This window comes from Papaver somniferum, chromosome 1 (assembly GCF_003573695.1).
Source record: "Papaver somniferum cultivar HN1 chromosome 1, ASM357369v1, whole genome shotgun sequence".
NCBI lineage: Eukaryota > Viridiplantae > Streptophyta > Magnoliopsida > Ranunculales > Papaveraceae > Papaver > Papaver somniferum.
The window spans coordinates 58,273,426-58,298,076 of NC_039358.1; the positions used below are offsets into that span (position 1 = coordinate 58,273,426).

A 24,651-nucleotide genomic window follows, 5' to 3' on the forward strand; every position below is an offset into this window, starting at 1 on the left:
CGGTCGATTTCTCTCCAATGGGGTTATGGCACGAATCTCTTCGTCCGCGGAGATGCGCTCTGCTGAGGTGTCGGCACCAGGGGTGTTGGAGGCGTTTCCCATTGGCTGTGGATGGCGTGACTCCTGCGTAGACGTTCTGTCAGGGCTTTTAGAAAGACGAGTACTTCTTTCTGAGTCGAGACCATGTCCGCCTGGGCTCTAGCAAGAACCTCATGTCGTTCCATAAAATCAACGATGGTATAGGGTAGGCTCCCTCTGGCTCCTCCGGTTTCTCGTCTCGTTGGTGGGGTAACTGGAGTCCTAGTGGCGGTTGGAGGCGTCATGCTTGACGAAGCATTAGGGGTGGAAGCGGCAGCTCTGGCCCGGGTGACTGGTGGTGTAACGCTCGAAGGAGCGCTTTCGGTGCTGCCAAGATTAGCAGGTTCCGTAGAAACATTAGAGACGACAGCGGCTCTGGCCCTGGTGATTGGTGGTGTCACACCTGAAGGAGTGCTTTAGGTGCTGCTGGGATCAGTATGTGGTGTAGTGATGCCTCTGGAAGTAGCGTTAACACCAGGGACAGATTCCGCGTTGGTGTTCTCGGAGTTTGCACCTGACCCGGATCTGAGTTCCACCATGTTGAAGTTGGAATTGAAAGGTGATACTGGAAATTGGAAATCAATATTGCAACCGAGAGATTAATCTCCCATTGTAGTCGCCAATTGTTTGAGGGTGAAAACAATTTCTGCTGGTTTCAGTTATTTCGTGTGTTGTGGGTGAGAAACGAGCTTAAATCCTAAACAATGTACTGCAAGGGAGTACTTTAGATTCCAGAGATCAATCTGTAAAAATCCGGCCTAAACCAAGAAATGGCCGTTCCAGACTTGCTTCGGTCACAAAGTGAAGGAGAAGGGTTGGTTTTGGGGAGGGAAGCGAAGAGAGTGTTGAGACTAGAATAGTTGATTCTGGAAGAGTAGTTGTTTGACTTGTATCAGAAAGTAAAAACTAACAGATGGGAAAGCTAACAAGTGATTTCTGAGTGTTGTATGCTCCTGACCAAAACTTGTTGTTCGGTGGAAATAGGTAAGACCTATTTATATAAGTCGAAGTGAAACGTACTCTGGTCCCGTAAGGAATAGAAACGGATGAGTAAATGAGAGGAGGTGGTAACCAGTAACGCCTAGAATTGATGTTCCACAATGAAGGAAAACGTTTCACCATTACTCCCTGTATTTACTAACCACCTCATCCTAATGACATTGTCTTGTAACGGGCGTAGTGTACGCCGCACGCTGTAAACCGCCAAACCAATACCCTAATGAGCATCCCCCAGTTTGTGACATGGGTTGATGTCTCGAGTGTTTTTCGTGGAAAACATGTAGCATGTTGCTGTTGTTTGGCAAGTTGAGCTTGGGAGACTTTCCAGCTCGGTGGTGACCCTCGACGGTCAAGATTTTGCATCTTGAGAGGAAAGGTAGCCGTTGATTATTGCAACCCTTCGTTTGGTAGCCAGCGGCATGAAAGCATCGCCGGCATGGCTTTGACATGGTTAGGCGTGGCCAAGCTAGGATTTTGTCATAGTTTGGGCGCGACCAAAATTAGGGCTTGGCGTCGGTCCAAAGGTTGCCATGCGTTAGCTGGTGACCTTGGACGGCTAAGATTTGCATCTTAGATGACAGGGCGGCCGTTGATTGTTGCAATCCCTCGTTTTGGCAGCCAACGACGTGAAGGAAAGGGTGGCATGGTTGACATGCTTTGGCGCGGAGATGTGGTTGGCACGACATGCCATTGGCACATGTGGCATGGTTGGCATGCCTTGGCGCGGAGATGTGGCGCGGCATGCCATTGGCACATGCGGTATGATTGGCATACCTTGGCGCGGAGATGTGGCTGGCACAGTATGCCATTGGCACATGTGGTATGGTTGGCATGCCTTGGCGCGGAGATGCGGTTGGCACGACATGCCATTGACACATGTGGTATGGTTGGCATGCCTTGGTGCGGAGATGCGGCTGGCACGACATGCCATTGGCACATGTGGTATGGTTGGCATGCCTTGGCGCATAGATGCGGCTGGCACGGCATGCCATTGGCACATGTGGTATGGTTGACATGCCTTGGCGCGGAGATGCGACTGGCACGACATGCAATTAACACATGTGGTATGGTTGGCATGCTTTGGCGCGGAGATGCGGCTGGCACGACATGCCATCGGCACATGTGGTATGGTTGGCATGCCTTGGCGCGGAGATGCGGCTGGCACGGCATGACATTGGCACATGTGGTATGGTTGGCATGCCTTGGCGCGGAGATGCGGTTGGCACGACATGCCATCGGCACATGTGGCATGGTTGGCATGCCTTGGGTGGCGAACTTGGACGGTTGAGATTTGCATCTCGGATGGAAGGGCAGCCGTTGATTATTGCAACCCTTTGTTTTTGCAGCCAGCGTCGTGCATGGCTTTGGCATCTGTTAGGCGCGGCCAAATTAGGGTTTGGTGCAAACCGTGATGTTTGGCCTTGTGATGGAAGTTGCCATGCGTTGGGTGGCGAACTTGGAAGGCTGAGATATGCATCTCAGATGGAAGGGTAGTCGTTGATTATTGCAACCCTTCGTTTTGGCAGCCAGCGTCGTGCATGGCTTTGGCATGTGTTAGGCGCGGCCAAATTAGGGTTTGCATAAACCGTGACGTTTCGCCTTGGGCTGGAAGTTTCCATGCGTTGGGTGGCGAACTTGGAAGGCTGAGATATGCATCTCATATGGAAGGGTAGTCGTTGATTATTGCAACCCTTTGTTATGACATCTAGCGTTGTGCATGGCTTTGGCATGTGTTAGGCGCGGCCAAATTAGGGTTTGGTGCAAACCGTGATGTTTGGCATTGGGATGGAAGTTGCCATGCGTTGGGTGGCGAACTTGGAAGGCTGAGATATGCATCTCAGATGGAAGGGTAGCCGTTGATTATTGCAATCCTTCGTTTTGGAAGCCAGCGTCGTGCATGGCTTTGGCATGTGTTAGGCGCGACCAAATTAGGGTTTGGTGCAAACCGTGATGTTTGGCCTTGGGCCGGAAGTTTCCATGCGTTGGGTGGCGAACTTGGACGGTTGAGATTTTTATCTTAGAAGGAAGGGGCAGTCGTTGATTGTTGCAACCCTTCGTTTTGGCAGCCAGTGTCGTGCATGGCTTTGGCATGTGTTAGGCGCAGCCAAATTAGGGTTTGGTGCAAACCGTGATGTTTGGCCTTGGGATGGAAGTTTCCGTGTGTTGGGTGGCGAACTTGGACAGCTGAGATATGCATTTCAGATGGAAGGGTAGCCGTTGAATATTGCAACCCTTCGTTTTGGCAGCCAGCGTCGTGCATGGCTTTGGCATGTGTTAGGCGCGACCAAATTAGGGTTTGGTGCAAACCGTGATATTTGGCCTTGGGCCGGAAGTTGCCATGCGTTGGGTGGCGAACTTGGACGGTTGAGATTTGTATCTCAGAAGGAAGGGCAGTCGTTGATTGTTGCAACCCTTCGTTTGGCAGCCATCAGCATGGTTTAGGGACAGCATGGCTTTGGCATGGAGGTGTGGCTGGAATGGTTTTCCATTGGCACGGCGGTGCTGCTGGCGTGGTTGACATGCCTTGGCGCGGTGACGTGGCTGGCATGGTTTTCCATTGGCACGGTGGCGCGGAGACGTGGCTGGCATGGTTTGCTATTGGCACGGTGGTGCGGCTGACATGGTTGACATGCCTTGGCGCGGAGACGTGGATGGCATGGTTTTCCATTGACACGGTGGTGCGGCTGGCATGGTTGGCATGCCTTGGTGCGGAGACGTGGATGGCATGGTTTGCCATTGGCATGGTTGTGCGGATGGCATGGTTGGCATGCCTTGGCGTGGAGACGTGGCTGGCATGGTTTGCCATTGGCACGGTGGCGTGAGAATTAGTGTTTGGCATAGATACAAAGGTGATGTCGGTCAATACTAAGGGTTATGCCGTGGAACATGACACACGTATATAAAAAAAGGTACCCTGGTAATTCTTACGTAGGCATGCTGATTGATTCAATAAATGCGCTAGTGGTTGTAGTGACCTCATGTCAGATGTATGGTTTTACGATTTTAACCCTAAGATAAAAACCACCATCAACAATCACCAAATTCATTTTCATTTAAGAGATCAACAGAAAACTCTATAACATGTTACAACTATGGTCTATTAACATTAGATATCAAAATTCACTTTTAGATATGAAGAAACCTAAAATCCAACCATGAAGATAAATTGTTAATGAATAATTATACCGTGATGATTCAATATGACCAAATAACAATGATACTTATCGTGTTTCAGCAATAGTTTCTCGTTTAATCTATATGGCTGGAGAAACCGTCTTAAAATTGTTGGAACAATTGCCGAAATCTTCCTGCAAAACAATTGCCGAAACTGTCTTTAAATTCTCTTCAAGATGATGATGAGAAATCCTTAATTTGAATGAGTTAGGATCGGTCTTTGACCCTTCTCTTGATTTTGAACGTTTTGCTCCTTTTCGTCGCACTTCTTCCACTTCTCTTGGACTTGGGCGCTTGGATACTTTAGATACTTCTCTTCTTAGCTCTTTTCAACATTTTGTAGCTTCTTTTTGGATGATTCACCTAATAGAGACAAATAAGAGAAAACAATAGTAATAATACAAATACATGCAAGAATAATAGCTAAAACAAGTATGGAATGGACACTAAAATCATATGATTATGCACTTATCACACTACTGGAAGAGGTTGGCATTATGTCTTGTAGTATTTTTAGAAAGGACTTTGTGGAGAAGGTACCATTTGGATGGTAAGTCCATATTAGGTTATCTTGTCGATTCTCGTCTTCGGAAGGAATATGAATGTCCAGAATTTTGTTTACTTCAACAGTGGTGAATAGATGTTGCATCTTTTATTCATCCCATCTGTTTGGGTTCTTCAAAATCAGGTCATTCACTTTATAAGCATTGATATCAGTCATATTTGGACTATGCTCCGGAGTTCTACTCTGCAATCCTGGTACCCAACCATCAATCCATGGACCTACAGTTTTACCATTACCCACTGTCCAACAACAACCATCCCTCATATATGATCTACACTGCAACATAGCTGCCCAAATAGACAATCAATTTGATTGTTTCTTAACTTTCCAGAAATTACCAGTTTTCAAGTACTTAGCGCTCATAGTCTTATTACATAAACTATCATGGTTGTCTAGGAAGCTCCAAGCCAACTTAGCTATCATGGATGTATTCAGGTGATGAAGAGATCTAATTTCCAACCCTTCGATATCTTCAGTGGCTTCAAACTGGCTCCACTTGATAAAATGGATTTTCCTGGTATCTCTATTGTATCCCCACCAAAAGTTGCAGATAGTTTTTATACGACTGTCGAAAATTTTCTTAAGAGTATCGAGAGTTCTTAAAAACCATAGAAATAGTCATGTAATTTGGAGAGATTATTTAACCATCAGGGGTTAGTTCAATTGGCCAAAAACCTGATTCTTAAGTAGGAGATCAGCGAATCGCACACGTAAACATTTAGACATATGAACGGGCAGTAGGATGGCTAATCAAAATTGAAAAGAAAAAAAAAAGAAAAGAACATCCTAGTTCCATTCCAATAATATGTATCATAGACATAAACCTGAGTACCAGCTATTGTTATTCTATTGTATAGCTGTTCACGTGTATCTATAAATATGTAAAAAACAAAACATGAGAGACCCCAACATTATCATCATCTGTCCTCTTCTGTTATTTTTGCACTTTACAGTCAAATTGTCTCTAACCCTAAACTAAACCACCCCTTCCATCATCTCAATTATCTTCCCTCAAATGTAATGTCATTATTTCTTCTTAAACCTCCTTAATCAAAACTTAATTATGTACGTCCGATTTCATCCAATCATTTTAAGTCCACTGCCACACAAAAAAAAAAAAAAAAAAAAACCTTAACAGTGAGTAACAGTTGTTTTGTTCATAGACTGCCACACAAGCCATTACTAACCTCCCTCTATATAAAGGGGCTGCAGGAATGAAATCAATAAGTATCCAACGATTCCAAATTCTTCACCACAGATGAGAAAATACTAAACAAAAAAAAAATCATTTTCCCAATTCTCCCTCTATTCTTGTGTTCTTCATCATCTTTCTCCTCCTGGTTGACTCTATTGAGGGAGAGAAGTCTGTGATCAGATCAGATCTCTTTCTCTGTCTCTGTTTGTTTCTAATCTTCTTCAGATTTTTTTTTTTTTTTTTTTTTTTTTTGAATAATCAAAAATGGTGGGAGGAGGAGGAGAAACCCAAATTGATAATGGTGGTGGTGGTGGTGGAGGGATACAAATTCAAGAGAGGAGGAGATTACCATTACCAGATTTCTTACAGAGTGTGAATTTGAAGTATGTGAAATTAGGGTATCATTATTTGATGACTCATTTATTAACTTTATGTTTAATACCACTTATCTTTATAAGTTTAATTGAAGCATCACAGATGAACCCTGAAGATGTTCATCAGTTATGGGTTCATCTTCAATACAATCTCGTCAGTGTCATTACATGTTCTGCAGTTCTTGTTTTTGGGTCTACTGTTTATATCATGACTCGACCAAGACCAATTTACTTAGTTGATTACTCTTGTTATCGTCCTCCGGAGCATCTCCAGGTGAAATATCAGCAATTTATGGAGCATTCCAGACTTACTGGTGATTTTGATGAATCTTCACTTGAATTTCAAAGGAAGATTTTGGAAAGGGCTGGGCTTGGGGAAGAGACTTATTTACCTGAAGCTATGCATTCAATTCCTCCTAAACCATCCATGGCTGCTGCAAGAGAAGAAGCTGAGCAGGTGATGTTTGGTGCTTTGGATTCTCTTTTCAAGAATACAGGTATTAAACCAAAAGATATTGGAGTTCTTGTTGTGAATTGTAGTTTGTTTAATCCTACTCCTTCGCTTTCGGCCATGATTGTTAATAAGTATAAGTTGAGGGGGAATATTAGGAGTTTTAATTTGGGAGGAATGGGGTGTAGTGCTGGAGTAATTGCTATTGATCTTGCAAGAGATATGCTTCAAGTTCATAGAAACACTTATGCTGTTGTTGTCAGTACTGAAAACATTACTCAGAATTGGTACTTTGGGAATAAGAAATCTATGCTTATACCCAATTGTTTGTTTCGGATGGGTTGCTCTGCCGTTCTGCTTTCCAACAAATCCGTTGACAAGAGACGCGCAAAGTACAAGCTTGTTCACGTTGTTAGAACCCACAGAGGATCGGACGGTAAGGCCTTTAACTGTGTTTATCAAGAACAGGATGATGCTGGTAAAGTTGGTGTGTCTCTCTCAAAGGATCTCATGGCTATTGCTGGTGGGGCTCTTAAGACAAACATTACAACTTTGGGTCCTCTCGTTCTCCCAATCAGCGAACAGCTTCTGTTTTTCTCAACTTTGGTCATGAAAAAGCTTTTCAATGATAAGGTCAAGCCTTATATTCCTGATTTCAAGCTTGCATTTGATCACTTCTGCATACATGCCGGTGGAAGAGCCGTTATTGATGAATTGGAGAAGAACCTGCAATTGCTTCCTTTACATGTGGAGGCTTCTAGAATGACCCTTCACCGGTTTGGGAACACCTCTTCGAGTTCCATCTGGTATGAATTGGCTTACATTGAAGCCAAAGGAAGGATGAGGAAGGGGAACCGAGTCTGGCAGATTGCTTTTGGGAGTGGTTTCAAGTGTAACAGCGCAGTGTGGGAGGCTCTCCGGAATGTAAAGCAATCTCCTAAAGGTCCCTGGGAAGATTGCGTCGACAGGTACCCTGTGCAAATAGCCTTTAGTTAAAAAGTGTTCTCTTGTTAGATCTCATCTAGGAAAAGTTGCTAGCCAAATGTTCCACCCAATTGTGTGGTCTCTGTACTTTTATTCATGATGTGTCTCTTCTTTGTTATTTGATCATAAAGTCATGGTCTGAGTCTATTCCTGTTATATTTGGTAGTGTTGCTCAAAGTGGCATGGGTTCTTGGATGCTGTTCTTGTATTGTATTGCTTTAGGAAGTCTATAGCTTGCATACAACTATGGTTGTAGTATTGTGAAGAGTTCATTTCTTCATACCAATTCTTAATGGATAAATGATTCTAAACATGCTGATATGTGTTTCTCTCTGTTTCAATCCCGGCAATCTCTGTTCTTTTTCATTATAATTTCTTCACCCTACTTTTTCATTATAATTTCTTCACCCTTACACTCCCAGGTGGATTTTTTTTTTTTAACAGGAAGTGTTTGTATACTATTATTTTGTCAGGATTTATATAGAGATGCAGGTAGAAATTCAATTCTCTTGACTGTGAGCAACAGTCAAGACCTGTTGGTGTTGAGCATCCTAAACAGTCTTTCTCTCATATCGTTTAGCAATTCCTAGTATCTCCTGGAGGATTCTCACCTAGTCTGCTTCCTGTGAATGAATTGGTTTAGTGTGTGGAAATAAATGGACCCTTTACTTCAGTTGCCGTTCTGATAGTCTTCGAACCTCTCATCATCTAGGCTGATTAAACACCCAGCTAGATGTCCAAGATTTTGTTTTTGTTATGATATTTTCAATGAATGAGATTGTGTTTCTTCTCACCTCCACTTTTAGTAAAAGTAAAACAATGGTTTGGAGATTTTGCAAGCTGTAAAGCCTGAACCCTCAGTTTAGAATTACTTTTGTGTAACCCATTCCGGCAGGCAACTGACGCTAAGTTGGAAGAAAAGAACAAACTAGTATTATTGCCAACAGTATGGTTGAAAATTTTGTGGGTCACAATTTGGATATGGAGAATAGGTGCTTCAATATGATTCTGGAAACATGTTTATAAGCCTCGCATGTAATTGGTGAACCTACAACGGCTTCGCGTCTGTTCTTGAATTTCTGGTGTAATTGGTTAATCAACAATGCCACCATGTCTGATCTTGGATGTGTAGGAGAGAACGGCTGGTAGTACAGCTACATCTGAGTCTTTAAACACTGAGAGAACCTGAGAAACATTTTACCTCTAAATAATGATGGACACACCCCTGCTAAATCTTTAAAATCTCACCTGGAACCAGTTCTGCACACAATCTGTATGGACAATTAGTGAAATTACATGCCGCTATCTCCTGACTATTAGTGAAAGTACATGTCTGACATCTATCTGTATGGGCATTATTGTCAAGCAGGTATGGTAATCCATCCACACACCATCTTTTCATACTTATTTTCTAGGTTGTCGCTGAAGGTTCAATGATTTGCAGCACGAGATGTGCGTCTTTTACACTGCCAAATGTTAAGTTTGTGGACCTTAAAGAGTCGCTTTCTTGCAGAAAACATTTATAGGGACAGTGTTACTATTGTTCATGACCATAAGGATGAAGGTGTCAGATCAGAGCATCTGGATTTAGTTAATACTGACAACTCTGGCATTATTCACTAGAGAGTTTGATAGATAGCCTTCAGAAGTTCTTAGACTGCAACAATATGATGCATTTGTATCTATTTATATGGTTCACTTGTGTTTTGTATGCTAAGGCTAGGAAGACGAGCTAAAAAAATTTCACCATGCCATGAACATACTTGTTGGTCCCAAAAGCGAAGCAATATTGCCTTTATATCTTGTTCTGTCTGCAAAAAGTTATTAGGATGGAAGTATGAATTAGCATGCCTGGATTACAGAAGTATAAAGGGCGTATAGACATCCTATATTACTATTGATCACTCACTAGTAGGCAGTGAAGGGTTGGTGATTACCAATAACAGTATGTGCTTAACGTGCTTAACTTGTGCAGACAATTGTTCATCGGTTTTCATTGTTCTTTATTTCAAGGTTTACATTCTGTTGCCATTTTCCATCCCTAAGTGATGAATGTCTGACATTTTTTTATTGTTTTTTGCAAGACAAAAAGACTAAATAACAAAGGGGAAATGCTGTCACTAGTAACTAGTGAAGCAACACAAGAAGGAATAAGAGAAAGGACCAGCCATCAATTTATACTGAGCCTCATTAGAAACGTCTAACATCTTTAGGTGGTTTGTAGTCGAGGGGATGAGTTTCAGGAGTGGCAAGTTCATCTTTTTGTCAGCCTCACAGGTAACGAGTCTTGAGCCAGTTATGTCATAAGAGAGGGCATATATTCCAGCTTCACTCTCCAATGAACCAGGCTGCACAGTCGTTTGAGATTTCTGAAAGTTATGTCCACTCTGCCAGTCCCAGAACCACAAGCTTCCATCATCACCTCCGGTAGCCATCACGCCCTCCTCATTGACAGCCACTGCATTTACAATTGCATTCTGTTGAGAAAGCATATTTTGGCAAAACTCTCCTCCAGGAAGTCTAAATTTCTTTATGTTGTCTGCACCTGCAGACACAAAACTATTTTCCGCTGGGTGCATCGTCATTGCTCTAACAGATTTCTTATGGTGAGTAAGTGTTCCCATTGTCTTTCCGCCATTTCGAAGATCCCAAAACTTGATGGTGGTGTCGTGTGATCCAGTTATAACTTGCGGATCCGTTGGCCGACTAAGAACTGAACAAACTGTATCGACATGTCCAGAGAGAGCATAGATCTGCTTGTCAGTACGGATATCCCAAACTCGGCAGACAGAATCACGCCCTCCAGTAAGTAAAATGTCGATAGTTGGATGTAGAGCTAGACAGTAAACACCAGTTAGATGGCCATGGTATGATCGGATGACCTTGTTCTGTTCAAGGTCCCAACATTTTACTTGTTTGTCATCACCAGCAGAAAACATGTAGGGGTGTTGTTTGCTCACAGCAAGTCCACGCACCTGCCAGGTATGTCCTGTCAATGTAAGCTTTTGCCTTCCAGATGCTACATCAAATAGCTTGATTGTACAGTCTGCAGATCCAGTGCAAAACCAGGAATTGCTAGGATCAAACGCAATAGATCTTACCCAACCAAGATTGCCACTTATGACTATATTTCTTCCAAGGAGCATGCCATACTGGGCGGGGCAATTCATCATAACTTTTTATGAAAGCAGAACACGACATGATTATAGAGAATATATAAATTCTAGAGGTTTTTGAGTTTTCCCCCTAAACGAATTAGTAAAGTAACTTTCCCCCTAAGTTGTTAATACTAGCGACTTACCCCTTAAACTCAAAGTTCAGTCAAAAATGACCCTTGACCGCATGTACCATATAAGCGTGTGCATTTCTCCAAATCTTTCCAATCATGTCCCTTACGCGTTAAACCCTCGCCATCACTTGTAAGAAGAACCATCGACCACTGCCGCTGCCTCAAGCTTTATATGAATTATCGCCATCAAATTTCTACCAGACATACATTTTTCTGCTTTTTTTGCACCTTATATGAAAAAGAGTAACATTTTGTTCTAACTTAAAATTAACAGAATCTCCTCGATTAACTAATGCTCCAAATAATTAGCTCTCTACAATGCTTCAGCATTTAGTTTTTACCTTTCCGTTTGGGTGATGGGTGATTAAAACATTATGAATCTCCACAATTAACTAATATACTTATGTGAAGATCATTGCCATGTGCAATCAGCGATTTATTAATAAATCAAATCACAAATCAATTACCCAATCAACCTCATTATATGACTTCCTTGGTCCCATGTTGTGGTGCGACTAATTTTCATGTTGGGAATTCACGGTTCTATAAAGTATGTGTTTTTTGGTTCGAAACCCTAATAAGAAGTTGATCTCTTTCTATGACGATCAATTGATTATTTAGAAAGATATGACCTCGTACTTTCATCACAAACTCTTTTTTTACCATTATATCACCTTATACCATTTCCATGATTTATCAAAAACTCATCTAACTCTCCGTCTTTTTTACCCGAGCCTCCATTGATTTGTGGAGGAGGATCAATTTTGGCATAAAAATATAAAGCGTGTCATACAGTGAGGGACATAATTGGAAAGCTTGGGGGAAAATACAATAATAATACACATGCCTACGTCGCACATACGGTATAAGGTCATTTTTGTCAGAATTTATATTTAGGGGTAAGTTACAGGTACTAGCATTTCAGGAGGAAAGCTACGTTACTAATTGGTTTAGGTGGTAAACTCACCCATAAATTCTAACAAAGCAAGATTTTAAAAAAGCAAGAGAATTGAGTGGAGTTTTCTTACCGACTGCAATTAGGGAACCAAAAGGGTTGCTAGGCCCTTATTTATAGGCTCGCAATACTTGGACACCAAGTTTCCTTCAAATAGGAATCCTGACCACATTCTAATTCGAGTCGGTGTCTGTATCCCAGGAGAACACCAGGAAAAGGAAATATGAAATCCTATTAGGAACATTGCTAAAGGGAGTACCAGTTTCCTTAGAGGGGAAACAAGTTAATCAATAGGCAAGTAGACCACCGAACATGTGGTGACCTATTTAAACCGGCAAGGACCAAGGGGAATGTAAACTATGAGACGAACTTATCCCAACCGTAAAAAGAATTTGATATTTGGACGTCCAAGATCAGAATTGCTTTGATAAAACAACTTACAAACCCTTGAAGTGCTCTCCCGCACGGCCGCGCGTGGAGGCTTTATAAGCTAGCGGGCTAACAACCGTTGGATGATAATTCATATATTCTCTTAGCCGTTCACATGAATATACATCTGGAGCATGGATATAATTGCAAAGAAGTCCTTCAATTTATTTTTGCAGCCCCTGTAAATTTTCATACTCCCTCCGTCCCACTCCTAAGTGACCTATTTGAAATTTGCACAATTTTTAAAGCAAGCAAGGAAAATAGTATTTTTAATCATTTTTTACAATTATACCCTTATGAATAATAACTAGTGAAATTTAAAAATGGTTTATCTCTCAAAATACTCCACGGATGTTCGCAAATTTCATACAATTGAAAAGCATTTTAAAACACCTACGTAACGAATATAAACATGCCTATCAAATTATACATATTTCATATATTATTTATAATTAACTAAAAGGATAATTCCGGAATATCTCATTGTTTAGTGATATAGGTCACTTATCATTGGGACAAAATCTAAAATCAAATAGGTCACTTAGAAGTGGGACGGAGGAAGTATTTCATTTACAAGAACTTTTCATTGGGAAAATCTTACAAAGACTATTTAGTTATATGTGAACACCATCTTCGTATTTCTTCTCCTTCAGCCAACAACATACATCAAACTGATGTCCAAAAAAAAATAAATTAAAAATGACAATGAATTAATTCAATCAATTAAGAACTTGGTTAATCAAAAACACCTTATCAAGTGTCCCCTTAAACACACAGACTATTCCAATTGTAGTGATTGTGGATTTTATTAATTTCCACTGGTTTTGTCTGTGGGTTCTATTAATTTGTCGATGGATCTGAGTCAGATTCAATGATGATGCTCAAAGGTGATAAGTGAATCTATCTTTCTATTAATCACAAATGAAACTAGCTTTTCAGTATCTTTGTCAACACATAAATCACGAGGGCTAATACGTGTTTACAAACAATGTTCGCACATATTAAAAACTCTTGAATTAAATGGCACATGCATAAAATAGATGATACTATCGGTTCATCGATTCAAAGTCCTCGGGCTCATCACTGCCTAGTCGAATAATATCAGGAAAATGATCGTATGAAGAGTAAGACTACGAATACGAACATAAATACGAATCATAAGGGATATGTGATGAATATAAAAGTGCTGAAATATAAATAAGATGGAGATTTACGTGGTTCGGCACTAAGGCCTACATCCACGGGGGTTGGTGTTTCACTATGTATTGAATGTTTACAAAGACGAATGAATTTTGAGTATACATTAGTCTGCGGAAGCATGGGATTAACTTACTCTTCCTATTTTTCTCTCTTGTGTTCTCTTCTAAGGGTTGTGGATTGGTCGACCCCTTCTCTCTTGGTGGAGAGGGGTATTTATAGGGTTGAAACGTGGGTCCTACTTCTGAGATGCCGTTGCAACCTTATCTTCTTGTGCTTTGTGCCCATTACGCAGAGGTCTTCGGTATATGCTGCGGTCTAAGCTTGAATACGAAGAGCTATCCTCGCTTATTCCACGAGCTGATTGACGCTTGTATATCTCTTGGTATTTAATGCGAGCAGTTGGACGTTCGCTCGTGTTAGACAAGTGTCTCTTAGTCTGGTCACATCCGTGTCAGTCAAACTCTCTCTCAGCCGTTGATCTTGGATCTTCCTTGGGATAGGATGTACTAACACCCGAGGGGTATTATCTGGTGCTCCTCTTTGCCATCATACCTCTGTGATCCTCAGTCCTTGACCGTCAGATCTGCTGACCGGTGATATTTTCTGATGAGATGCTCCCCTAGGTTATGACTGCTTGTTATCATGTTTTGATGTCTCGCTTTGCATGCTTTCCACGTGTCTCTTCCAGTACACGTGGTGGATGATGAAATGTGTACATACAATTTTCCCCTCTTCTTCTGACCTGGGCGTATTTTGCAGTTTAGAAGAAGAAAGATCGTCACACACTTTTTATTTCTCCTGAAATAACTTCCCCTATAAATACGGGCACGTTTCCCACTTTTGCATTAACTGCTCCTTGGTTCGAGGGACATTTATTGTCTTCTCTAGCTTTATAAATAGGAAAGAGAATGTGAAAATAACTTTCATCCTCTTCTTGTCAGTGTTCATCCTCTTCTTGTCAGTATTCATCCTCTTCATGTGTTTTTTGTTTTCTATTCATGTTCTTTAGTCATTTATTATCGTCGTCTTTGTGAGGAAGATAACCTATTTTCAATTTTCTGACTCTTTCGCTTTCGACTGCTGCTGCCCATGTACTAAAGATAACTTTCTTTTGATATCTCTGATCTTTCTATCTTCGAGTGTGGTTGGTGCTTGTCGTCCTCTTTTATACAGGTATGGGGTTTTTCATTATTTCCATCATTGATTCATCTATTTTCTGTTGTTGTATCTACCCGTTTGTCTTCTGCTGTTGCTGTAATTTTGGCTTTGTGACGAAGAACACATATGTCGAAGCATATATGCTTGCCCCTGTTCTTTGTTAAAAAGTTTATAAGTCTGTATCTAAGTGTCATCTCTGGAGTCTGATGGGGTATTTCTGATTATTTTCAGATTTTAGGGTTTTTGATGTTAATTTGGATGAACCATCAGTTTCTGGGTTTTTTGATCTTTAGTGATCCCCTCTTATTCTCCTCTAAATTGTTTTTGTGTTTCCTCGTAGCTATGTCTGATCGTCCGCGGGCTCCTTACCAGACCCCGCCGTCTAGTCCGCCAAGATCTCCTCCGCGTAGAGATTCTGATAGATCTCCACTTGGGGAAGGTTCCTCTAAATCTTCGCAAACGGTTCCTCTAAAGGTTCCGCCAAGGGTTTCATCTTCTTCTGGTACGAAGGCTTTGCCTACTAAGAAAGGGGATCCGCCGAAGGGTCCTTCTGGGTCTAGGTACGCTGTTAACTGCGCTCCTTCTCGTCCTCGTGAAGATTCTAAGAGTACACAGGCTCCTCCTCCTCGTGATAATTTTAGGAGTTCGCGGGCTCCTCCTCCTCCTCATAGTGAAACGTTGGATGTTCCTCCCTTTCGTTCCATGGCTCCTCCTTCAGTGTCCCTACAGAGTTCTTTGCCGCCTCCCCCAACAGTTTTTTTCAAGGGGAAGTACTCCAAGGGTACTACGTTGAAAGCTGATCCACCTAAAAACTTTCTTCCAAAAGGAAGGCTTCAGAATTGAGTCCTACGTCAGATTCCGCAGACGAGGAAGAGGCTTCCCCAGTGATACGCAGCGTTTCAGTTGGTAGGAAGAAGGTCATGTTCAATCATATTGATCTTGAGATGTTCCAGGAAAAACATGAGATTCAAGCCTTTGAGGTTCGCTTCTATGCCCCTGATGATGATATCACTTACGAACTCATCTCGAAGTATCATTTTGATGAGTTTCATCTGTTGACTACGGTCGGAGCCTTCGAGGCGGGTCTCATGTTGCCCCTGTATAAGTCGGGTGACTCATTTTATTATGATGTGCTGGCTAGTCGTGAAGGTTCTTCCAAAATCACTCATAATCGTTCTGTGTCACAATTGTTTGGGAATTATCTATGTGCACTGAAGGAATGTTATCTGCGGAGCAAGGGGGAGACGACGATGACCTGCTACGTTCCAAATCCTGCTGAGAGAGAGTGGTACACTCCTCAAAATTTTAATAACTCCTTTGGGGATTATGTCAACAGTAGGAACCGTAAACCGTGGAGTGTTAGTCTTCGTAACATTGCCGATCCTCGGGGTGAAATTCGTCTTTTAAGTGAGGTGAGCGATGCCAAGCTGAAGTATGTTCCTGGCACCGAGGGATCTGCTAAACGGAAACTCTTTCCTGCTCGTCAAAAGATTAAGCGTGATCATGATTATGAGCGGCATGCTACTGTCATTGAAATTGTTGGCCCTTGGGCTTACGGTTGGATTCCTGGTCCGCGCGGTTGGCGTCCTTCTGAAAACAGCAAGCCTCGTGAGACTCCTCCTGCTCGTTGTGGAGATTTCTGTCCTTGGCGTCTGAATTTTGCGGGCATGAATTTCCCTTACGCTATTGATGTCGTTAATGGAGATGAAGAGGAGGGTTCTGGTGCTACCCTTCCACCGAAGAATGCTGCTACTGCCAAGGTACAGTTTCTTCTTATATTCTCTATTCTATTTGCCCCCCTTTTTTTTTTCTTGGTTGAAAACATCTTTTAAGTGAGGGAGAAAATGAGCTTTTGTTGGGACATGTACTGGTTTGTTAGGTGTCGAAGAAGAAGAAAATTGGACCCAAGCAATCTTCTACTGTTGTGACTGGTGAGGCTGAGGTTTATGAGGAGGTTACTAGTCCTGTGAACGAAGGGTTTGCTGAGGATGAAGAAATGTCCGATGGAGAAGAACGCACTGATACTTCTCCTCCTGATGACGAGGGTGATAATGGTGAATAAGAAGTTGTCGCGGGTGGTGAAGGATTTGCTGCTGGTGGGAATGAGGTTGTGGGTACTCAGCCCGTTATTTCCCCAGAGTTTTCCTTTGGTAGGATATTTTCCGCATGGGAATCCTTTGATGTAAACGCCACCATGGGTCTTGCCGAAGACTTCTCATTGCTTTCCCCAAACGATGATTGGGATGTGCTTGGGAATCTTGGTAAAGAGGGTGTCGTTGTCCAACAGGCTGAAAACGCAGGTGGTCAGGCTGAGGGTTGTGATATCGAAACTTGAGCGGATGAAGAGATAACAACCAAGGATAAGTCTGCGGTTGAGTCTCCTTCGGAGGATTTCCCTCACTCGCTGATGCCTGAGGGTAAAGATGCCATATTGGCTTGGTTAAGAAGAAGAATCTGATGTTCGTCCCTAATCCTGCCCCAGTGGTCACTGGTGAGAAGAATTCCGACGCCTATACTCGTCAGATGATGCAATTGTCTTCTGAGGACCGTGTTGCTGAGATGTGGGAGAAGAATTTGAGAGCTTCGGAAGCTAACCTGGTGGTTGACCCTCCATCCTCTGTTGCGGATATGATGGCTATAGCTGATGGGTACCAGTACGGTTTTCCCCAGCAACGTGTCTTGGAGGTAAATCCTTGTACTTTTTTCTTCGTGATATTCGAACTCTTGGAGGTAAACCCTTCGGTGTAATAATGTTTGTCGTTTGAAACATAGATGATGAGGAGCGAACATTGTAACCATGTCCTGTACCAATTCTTCAAAGCCAAGTCTTTAAAGTTGGAGGCTAAGCTTCGTCATAGAGAAGAGGAACTGTCTGCGGCTGAAGTGGAGATAAATGAACTGAGGGGCCGTCTTAAGGAAAAAGAACAGCTGGGTAACGCTGAGAAGAGTCTTCATTCAGAGCTTGTTGTAGTCTGCAACGAATTGGAGCAGACTCGCAGAAATGTCTCGTCCCTCACCGGTTCGTATTTTACCAATCTTTCACTCCTCGTGATTCCCTATTTGTACTTTGGTGTTCTGTCTGAGTCTCCCCACCCTATCTTCAGTGGGTAGAGTCCCCGAGCTGATATGGCTTCGGAAAGAAAGGGAACGACAGAAATCCCGTACTGCAGAGTTGGTGGGGAAGTTGAAAAGCGAAGCCGTAAAGTGGAACGCTCGTGCTGATGAGCACAACGCCTTAGCAGCTGAGTGGCGTGAAAAGCGAACACAAATGGTTGATATGCAAAAGAAGTACAACCATGACCGTCGTCTGTTCAATGGTACGCTGTTATGGACGCGTGATAACCTGCGGGAAGCTCGAGGACATGCTTCAGACTTAGAGGCTAGAGTGTGCCTTTTGGAAGAAGAGTTACGACAGGCTCGTTCCTTCTTAGGCCCAGAGGTTAGGGATAGTATGCTGCGTCTTACCGAAGAAATAGATAATGCTAGGGTTGAGGTCGGCGCTCTTAGTAAAGCCCTAGTAGCGTCTCGAGCTGATGTTGCCCGCCAAGTGGAGTCTGAGAGAGATCTTGAAGTAAATATGTATCGACTCCATAAAAGGATGGGGGAGATGAATGATGAAGTCAACCATCTTCGTCACTTGGATTCAATGAAGCAAGTAGATTTAGATGCGAGTCAATTTGCTCTTACGAACCTTCAAATGGATTATAAGAAATTATCCGACGAGTATGACTTTCTTGATGAGGCACGAGACGCAGTTGTTAATGAGTATGAAGAGGCTTCGGCTAATGTCGAAGGTATAACCTCGTTTTATCGAGTGTGATTCTGTTATTTCTTTTTTTATCCCCTTGGTATTTCTTGTTTTCAGCGCTCGAGGGACAGCTTCACGCAACAAATGATAAGCTTAAAAAAGCTCAATATGCCTTAGTGCAGCAGGAGGTACAAACCAACTATTTCAAAGGGTTTTCCACGTCTCGTGAGGAAGCAGCAGAGATTTCCTCCAAAGAGGCGGAACACCTATCTTCATTGTTGTCTCAGGCCCACCAGCGGACCGCTTTTATCACATATAAAGCTCGATGTCAGTTAGCTGAGGAGACCAACAAAGTCCTAGACAAGATTGAACTCAATCTTAAAGCCGAACATGGTCTTGTCAATAATTATCCGCGTCGTCCCCCACCCGCGCCCTTGCCTGGTTCTTCTGGGCCTTCTTCAGGTGGTAGCGTACCTTCATCTCGCAAAGACAACCTTGCTGATGGAGTTGTATCGTCCAAGTAGATTTGTTTTATTAGTCATAGAAAGTTGATCCTTGTTGATTATATAGTTTCAGATCATTTTTTGATGTGTTTCTTGCTCTATCTTATTTGCTGAACTTGTAATCAACTCTTTATGAAATGAATCATTCTTTTGGCATACCTGCGTTATCAATTCATTTTTATTTTAAGTATTGTGAAGCGTTAAATTTCAAATAACTTGCGTTGTAAAAAGTTAGAGTGTTTGGGTGCGACACCGAAGGTAAGTACCTTCATGATCGTCTTGAGACCTGTCACCCCGCTGGCGAATCCTGGGCCAGAGGATTCCCAAACGGTGGGGGCCGAGGCAGCGTTCTAGGATATAGGATGCTTATTTGAAATATTTACATGCACCCATTCCGTCGACCCGCTGCCTTAAAATTGGTTGAGTATCTCTTTCTGCTGGGTTCCTTCCCCATGGTCTTACACTCATAGACACTGATAGGGGAGCCCTGAGAGATTGTATATTAACTACTTTCCCCAATACTGTTAATTTATTATGTAATGTACATGCGTTCACCCAGCGGGCCTTTTGACCATTTCGTTTGCTTGAATATTTTTCAAAAAGTTTGTTTGATTGATAGGTTGAGGCCTGCTACTCCTCTTCCAGAGATAGAAACATGTAGAGCGGTTACACTGCCTTCTTCTTCTGGTATTCTTCACGCAAATGCAAAGTTGCGCTGCTCCTATAGGTAGTATCGTTTGAGCCATTTAGCATTCCAAGGGTGTCGGAGGACCTCGCCTTTCAGATTGCGAAGATAGTAGGAACCGTTTCCCTCAATGTCGTGTATTATAAAAGGTCCTCCCCATGTAGGTGCTAACTTGCCCCATTTCTTCTCTCGTTGATACTGCGGGATTGTTCTTAGCACATACTGCCCTTCTACAAAATTTCGAAGCTTAACCTTTTTGTTGTATTCTCTCGCTAATCTTCGTTGATAATTTTCCATCTTTTGCAATGCTGCTTCCCTCCTTTCTTCCAGGTCGTCCAGTCTCTCTAACATCATGTTTTTTGTGAGATTTTTCTCCCATGCTTCGGTCTTTGTGGTTGGCATGAGGATCTCTGTTGGGATGAATGCTTCAGCTCCATAAGTGAGGAGAAATGGGGACCCAGTGGCAGATCTTCGTGTTGTCCTGTATGCCCATAATACATTGTGTAGCTGTTCAACACCGCCCCTTATGTTCGTCTAATTGCTTTTTGAGGATAAGGGCGAGGGTCTTGTTAGTAGCTTCCGCTTGTCCGTTGCTTGAGGGTATATGGGGTGGACTTGTTTTCCTTATTTTGAAAGTGTCGAAGAGCATGTCTATTTTTCCCCTGTAATTGTTTACCATTATCGGACACGATTTCCGCTGGTATGCCGAACCTGCAAATGATGTTTTGGAATATGAAAGTAAACACATCCACGTCTCTGATCCTGGCTAAGGCTTTGGCTTCCACCCATTTACTGAAGTAGTCCGTGGCTACTATCAAAATCGTCTTTTCCCTGATCCTTCGATGAAAGGCCCAACGATATCTATGCCCCATTTTGCAAATGGCCACGGACTATCCACAGAATTACGTTGTTGCTGGTGCGTGTATCTTTTTGGCGAAACGCTGACATTCTTCACATCGTCGGGACATTCTTGCGGCATCTTGTATCATTGTGGGCCAGTAATATCCTTGCATTTTTGCTTTGTCGGCTAGTGATCTCATGCCGCTATGATTCCCTGCGTCACCATAATGGATGTCGTTTAGAATTCGATGCCCCTCTTTCCTGGATAAGCAACGTAGTAACGGTCCGAGGAAAGATTTCTTGTACAGGACCCCATCCCGAAGATCATATCTTCCTTTGGAGAGTATTTTCCTGGTTTGTTTATGATCCGCGGGTAAGGTTCCATCCTTGAGAAACGCATGAATCACCATTCTCCAATCATCTTCGTTTGCTGAAATCTTCGTCTTGATTTGCTCTTGACAGGATATCTTCTTCGTCGAAATCGTTATGGATGTCTTCTCCCACCTGATCTTCGATATTTTCTTCCACTGTATCTTGATTGGTAGCAAAGGAAAATTGTGATGCAATGAAGGCTCGTATACCCTTGTTATTTTGATAGCTTCGATATTCTTGTCCTTCAGCATGGATGATATATATGCTAGGGCATCCGCGTGCCTGAGATCTTCTGCATAAGTGCCTGAACTTGATGTTCGGAATTTGTGATGCCAATGTTTGGACCAAGGCCATGTAAGCTGAGAGGGTGTCGTCGTATACATTGTATTCGACCCTTTTCGTATGACAAGCTGCGAGTCACTTGTCAGTCTTACATCAGTTACCCCCATCTCTATTATCAAGCGGAGGGCATGTACGACTGCCTCGTATTCGACGATGTTGTTAGTATGCTCTTTGAATTCAACCTGAGTGCATGTACGATCCTTTCTCCGGTTGGGGTGGTGATGACAATGCCTATTCCCCCCTTCCTTATTTTTGGAACCATCGACGAAGACTTCCCATCGTCTTTGGCTCGTGGGTTCGAGGACATCAACTGGATCCTTGTTTCCTCGTCAGCTTCTGGTATGCCCCTAATCTCTTCATCGTTGTCCAGGGGGAGGTCTGCTAAGAAATCCGCCAATACTTGGGATTTTTGGGAGTGTTGAATTTCATGGATGATGTTGAATTGGTCCAGGTGGGTGTTCCACTTGGCTATTCTTCCTACTTTCCCCGCGCTTTTGAGGACTGCTTCCAATGGTGCTTTGCATGGGACGCGGATGAAGTGAGTTAGGAAATAGGTTCTCAGCTTTTAAGTAGCCCACACTAATACCAGGATGAGTTGTTCTATCTTCGTGTAATTCCTTTCCGCAGAATTGAGGGTCTTGCTGACATAATAGATAGGTTGTTCTATCTTCGTATTGGTTTTGACTAGCACTGCGCTAACTGCGTCTTCTGTCGCTGCTATGTACAGCGCCAAAACCTCATCGGGATCAGGTTTTGTAGGATCGGAATTGAAGCCAGGTATTCCTTGATTTTTTGGAAGGCTTCTTCACACTCTGCGGTCCATTCAAACTTACTCCCTTTTTTGAGAATATTGAAAAAATGTTTGCATTTGTCCGAGGATCGGGCAATAAATCTGCCCAAGGCTGCTAAGGATCCATTGAGCTTTTGCACTTCTTTCAAATTCTTCGGAGATGGCATTTCCACTATGGCCTGAATCTTTGCGGGGTCTACCTCAATGCCCCTTTTTGTTACCAGATATCCGAGAAATTTCCCTGAGGTGACACCGAAGGTGCATTTTTCTGGATTTACTTTCATGTGATGTTTCCTCATTGCTTCAAAATATCTCTCAGTCTTGGTGGTGATCTTTGCGCAGCCTACTTTTGACGAGCATGTCGTCAACGTAGACTTCAGGGTACTACCAATCCATGGTTGAAGATAGCATCGACCATTTTGGTAAGTTGCCCCTGCGTTTCGAAGTCCGAAGGGCATTCTAGTGTAGCAATAAAGGCCGCGGGGTGTAGAATTTGTGTGTTGTTGATCTTCTTCTGCCAGGGCTACTTGGTTGTAACCAGAATATCCATCCATGAATGATAGCTCTTCGTACCCTTCCACTGCTTCAACCAGTTGATCTATGCTCGGTAGTGGATATGTCTTTTGGACATGCCTTGTTGAGGTTAGTAAAGTCGATGCATATTCTAACCCCTCCGTTTTTTAGGAACGATGACCATGTTCGAGATCCATGTTGGGTACTTGACTTCCTTGATGAAGCCTGCTTCTAGAATTTCCGGAGCTCTTTCTCTACTGCCTTATGATACTCCGGTGCAACTTTTCTTATTTTCTGCCTGAAAGGTGGCGTGCCTGTTTGATGCGTAGCTCGTGTTGGATTATTTTTGGATCAATCCCCGGCATGTCTCCTAACTTCCAGGCGAATACATCCGCGTATTCTTAAGTTTGGTTAAGGAAGCTTCTCTTTCTTCGTCCATTATGGTCCCTATTTTGATCATCTTCGGATTTTCTTCCGTTCCTATGTTGATTTCTTTTACGGGCTCCACTGGTGTGAACATCGGCTTTGGGTCCCCAAGGACAGGGACATTCTTTAATTGCTATTTGGTATGTTCCTGTTCTTCGCTGGCTGCTGAAGTACTTGCCTCTGTGTTAAGAATATTATCATTCTTTGTCAAGCCCTTCCCCGCGGTTTCCTTGAGGAACAGGTCTATGGCCTTTTCTTTCGCAGCTTCTTTGTTTTTGGTCCTTCGGGTTTTTCGCTACTCTTCCTTTTCGTTGTTAATACGATCCTGAGTGGCATGGCACTCCTTTGCAGAGGCTCGATCTCCCTTGATGTCCATTATTCCCTCGGGTGTAGGGAATCTGAGATATTGGTAGTAAGTTGCTGCCACTCCCTTGAGTTTGTGTACCCATTTTCAGCCAATAATAGCGTTATAGGGGGATGGGGCGTCTACCACGCTGAACCGTGTTTCTACCTTCATGGGACCGGCGTTCACCTGCAACACGATGTCTCCCAATGGCTTTGTGGGTGCTCCGTTGAACCCGTAGATGGTGTAATAAGAGGACATCAACTGCTCATCATTGAGTTTCATCCGTTTGAAGGTGTCGTAGAATAAAATATTAACTGAGCTTCCCCCGTCGATGAGGATCTTTTTGAGGTTACATCCGGCCACTGGTAGTGTGAGGACCAAGGGATCGTTATGGTCTTCCATATCTTCTTCGATATCTTCAGTATCGAAGATGATAGGTGCGTCCATCCACTCTTCGTGCTCGTCCACCTCCACGCCATCAATCTTATATAACTCGCAGTGATCTTCAAATTACTTTCTTAGCCTCTTTCCTATCTGCGCTGTAATTGAGGGTCCTACAACTTCGGAACTCGAAATGGTGTTGATTGTGCGGTTTCCCTCTGGAAGTTGGACTTGCTTGGTTCGTTTGGATCTATCCTTGGTGACTTCCTTTTATATGTATTGCTTGAGTTCGCCAGCATCAATCAACTTTTGGATCATTATTTTGAGGTTTTTGCATTTATCGGTCTGGTGACCATTGAAGCAATGATACTCACAGTAATCTTTTGACTTCTCGGTCCTTGGGGGATGTTTTCCCTTAGACCATGACCACTCCAAATTTTCCCTTCCTTTGATCTCTCGCAAGATCCGAGCGTAGTTAGCATTGAGCTTCATACAAACCTGATCTTCGAATTTTCGATCGCCTTTTTGTCGATCATCTCTCCGTTCCTTCCTATCTTCGTGCGGTCGTCCCACTGAGTTATTCCTTTTGGCCCCGCTGGTTTTTTCTGCGGAATTGGTACGGTGAGACCTTTACGTTTGTGCCCTTGGGTTCTCATGCTGGATTTCTTCAAGGCGAGCATACTTCTCAATAATTATTCGAAGATCTCCTTCTGTCTTAGGTACGCTTCCGTGGATCTCGACAAACAGTGGACTCATTCGGTCTAATCCCCATTTGTAGCAGTTGATGCTTACTATGGGATCTACACTCCCTATAGCTTGGCAGATCTTATGCCATCTATTGGTGTAGTCCTTTG

General features: G+C 43.0%; 1 protein-coding gene and 1 pseudogene across 1 annotated transcript; one reads left to right on the forward strand and one right to left on the reverse strand.

Moving 5' to 3' along the window:
• The first annotated feature begins 6,055 nt into the window (after positions 1-6,055).
• On the forward strand, positions 6,056-8,153 carry LOC113288042 (3-ketoacyl-CoA synthase 4-like). Its single transcript, XM_026536984.1, has one exon. It carries the CDS (start codon positions 6,276-6,278, stop codon positions 7,830-7,832), a length of 1,557 nt encoding a protein of 518 aa, XP_026392769.1. The 5' UTR covers positions 6,056-6,275; the 3' UTR covers positions 7,833-8,153.
• A 1,755-nt stretch (positions 8,154-9,908) lies between these two features.
• LOC113329271 lies at positions 9,909-11,059 on the reverse strand (annotated as a pseudogene).
• Between the last annotated feature and the right edge of the window lie 13,592 nt (positions 11,060-24,651).

Coding starts and splice junctions, on each gene's coding strand:
- LOC113288042 (XM_026536984.1), top strand. CDS start 6,276: ATGGTGGGAGGAGGAGGAGAAACCCAAATTGATAATGGTGGTGGTGGT.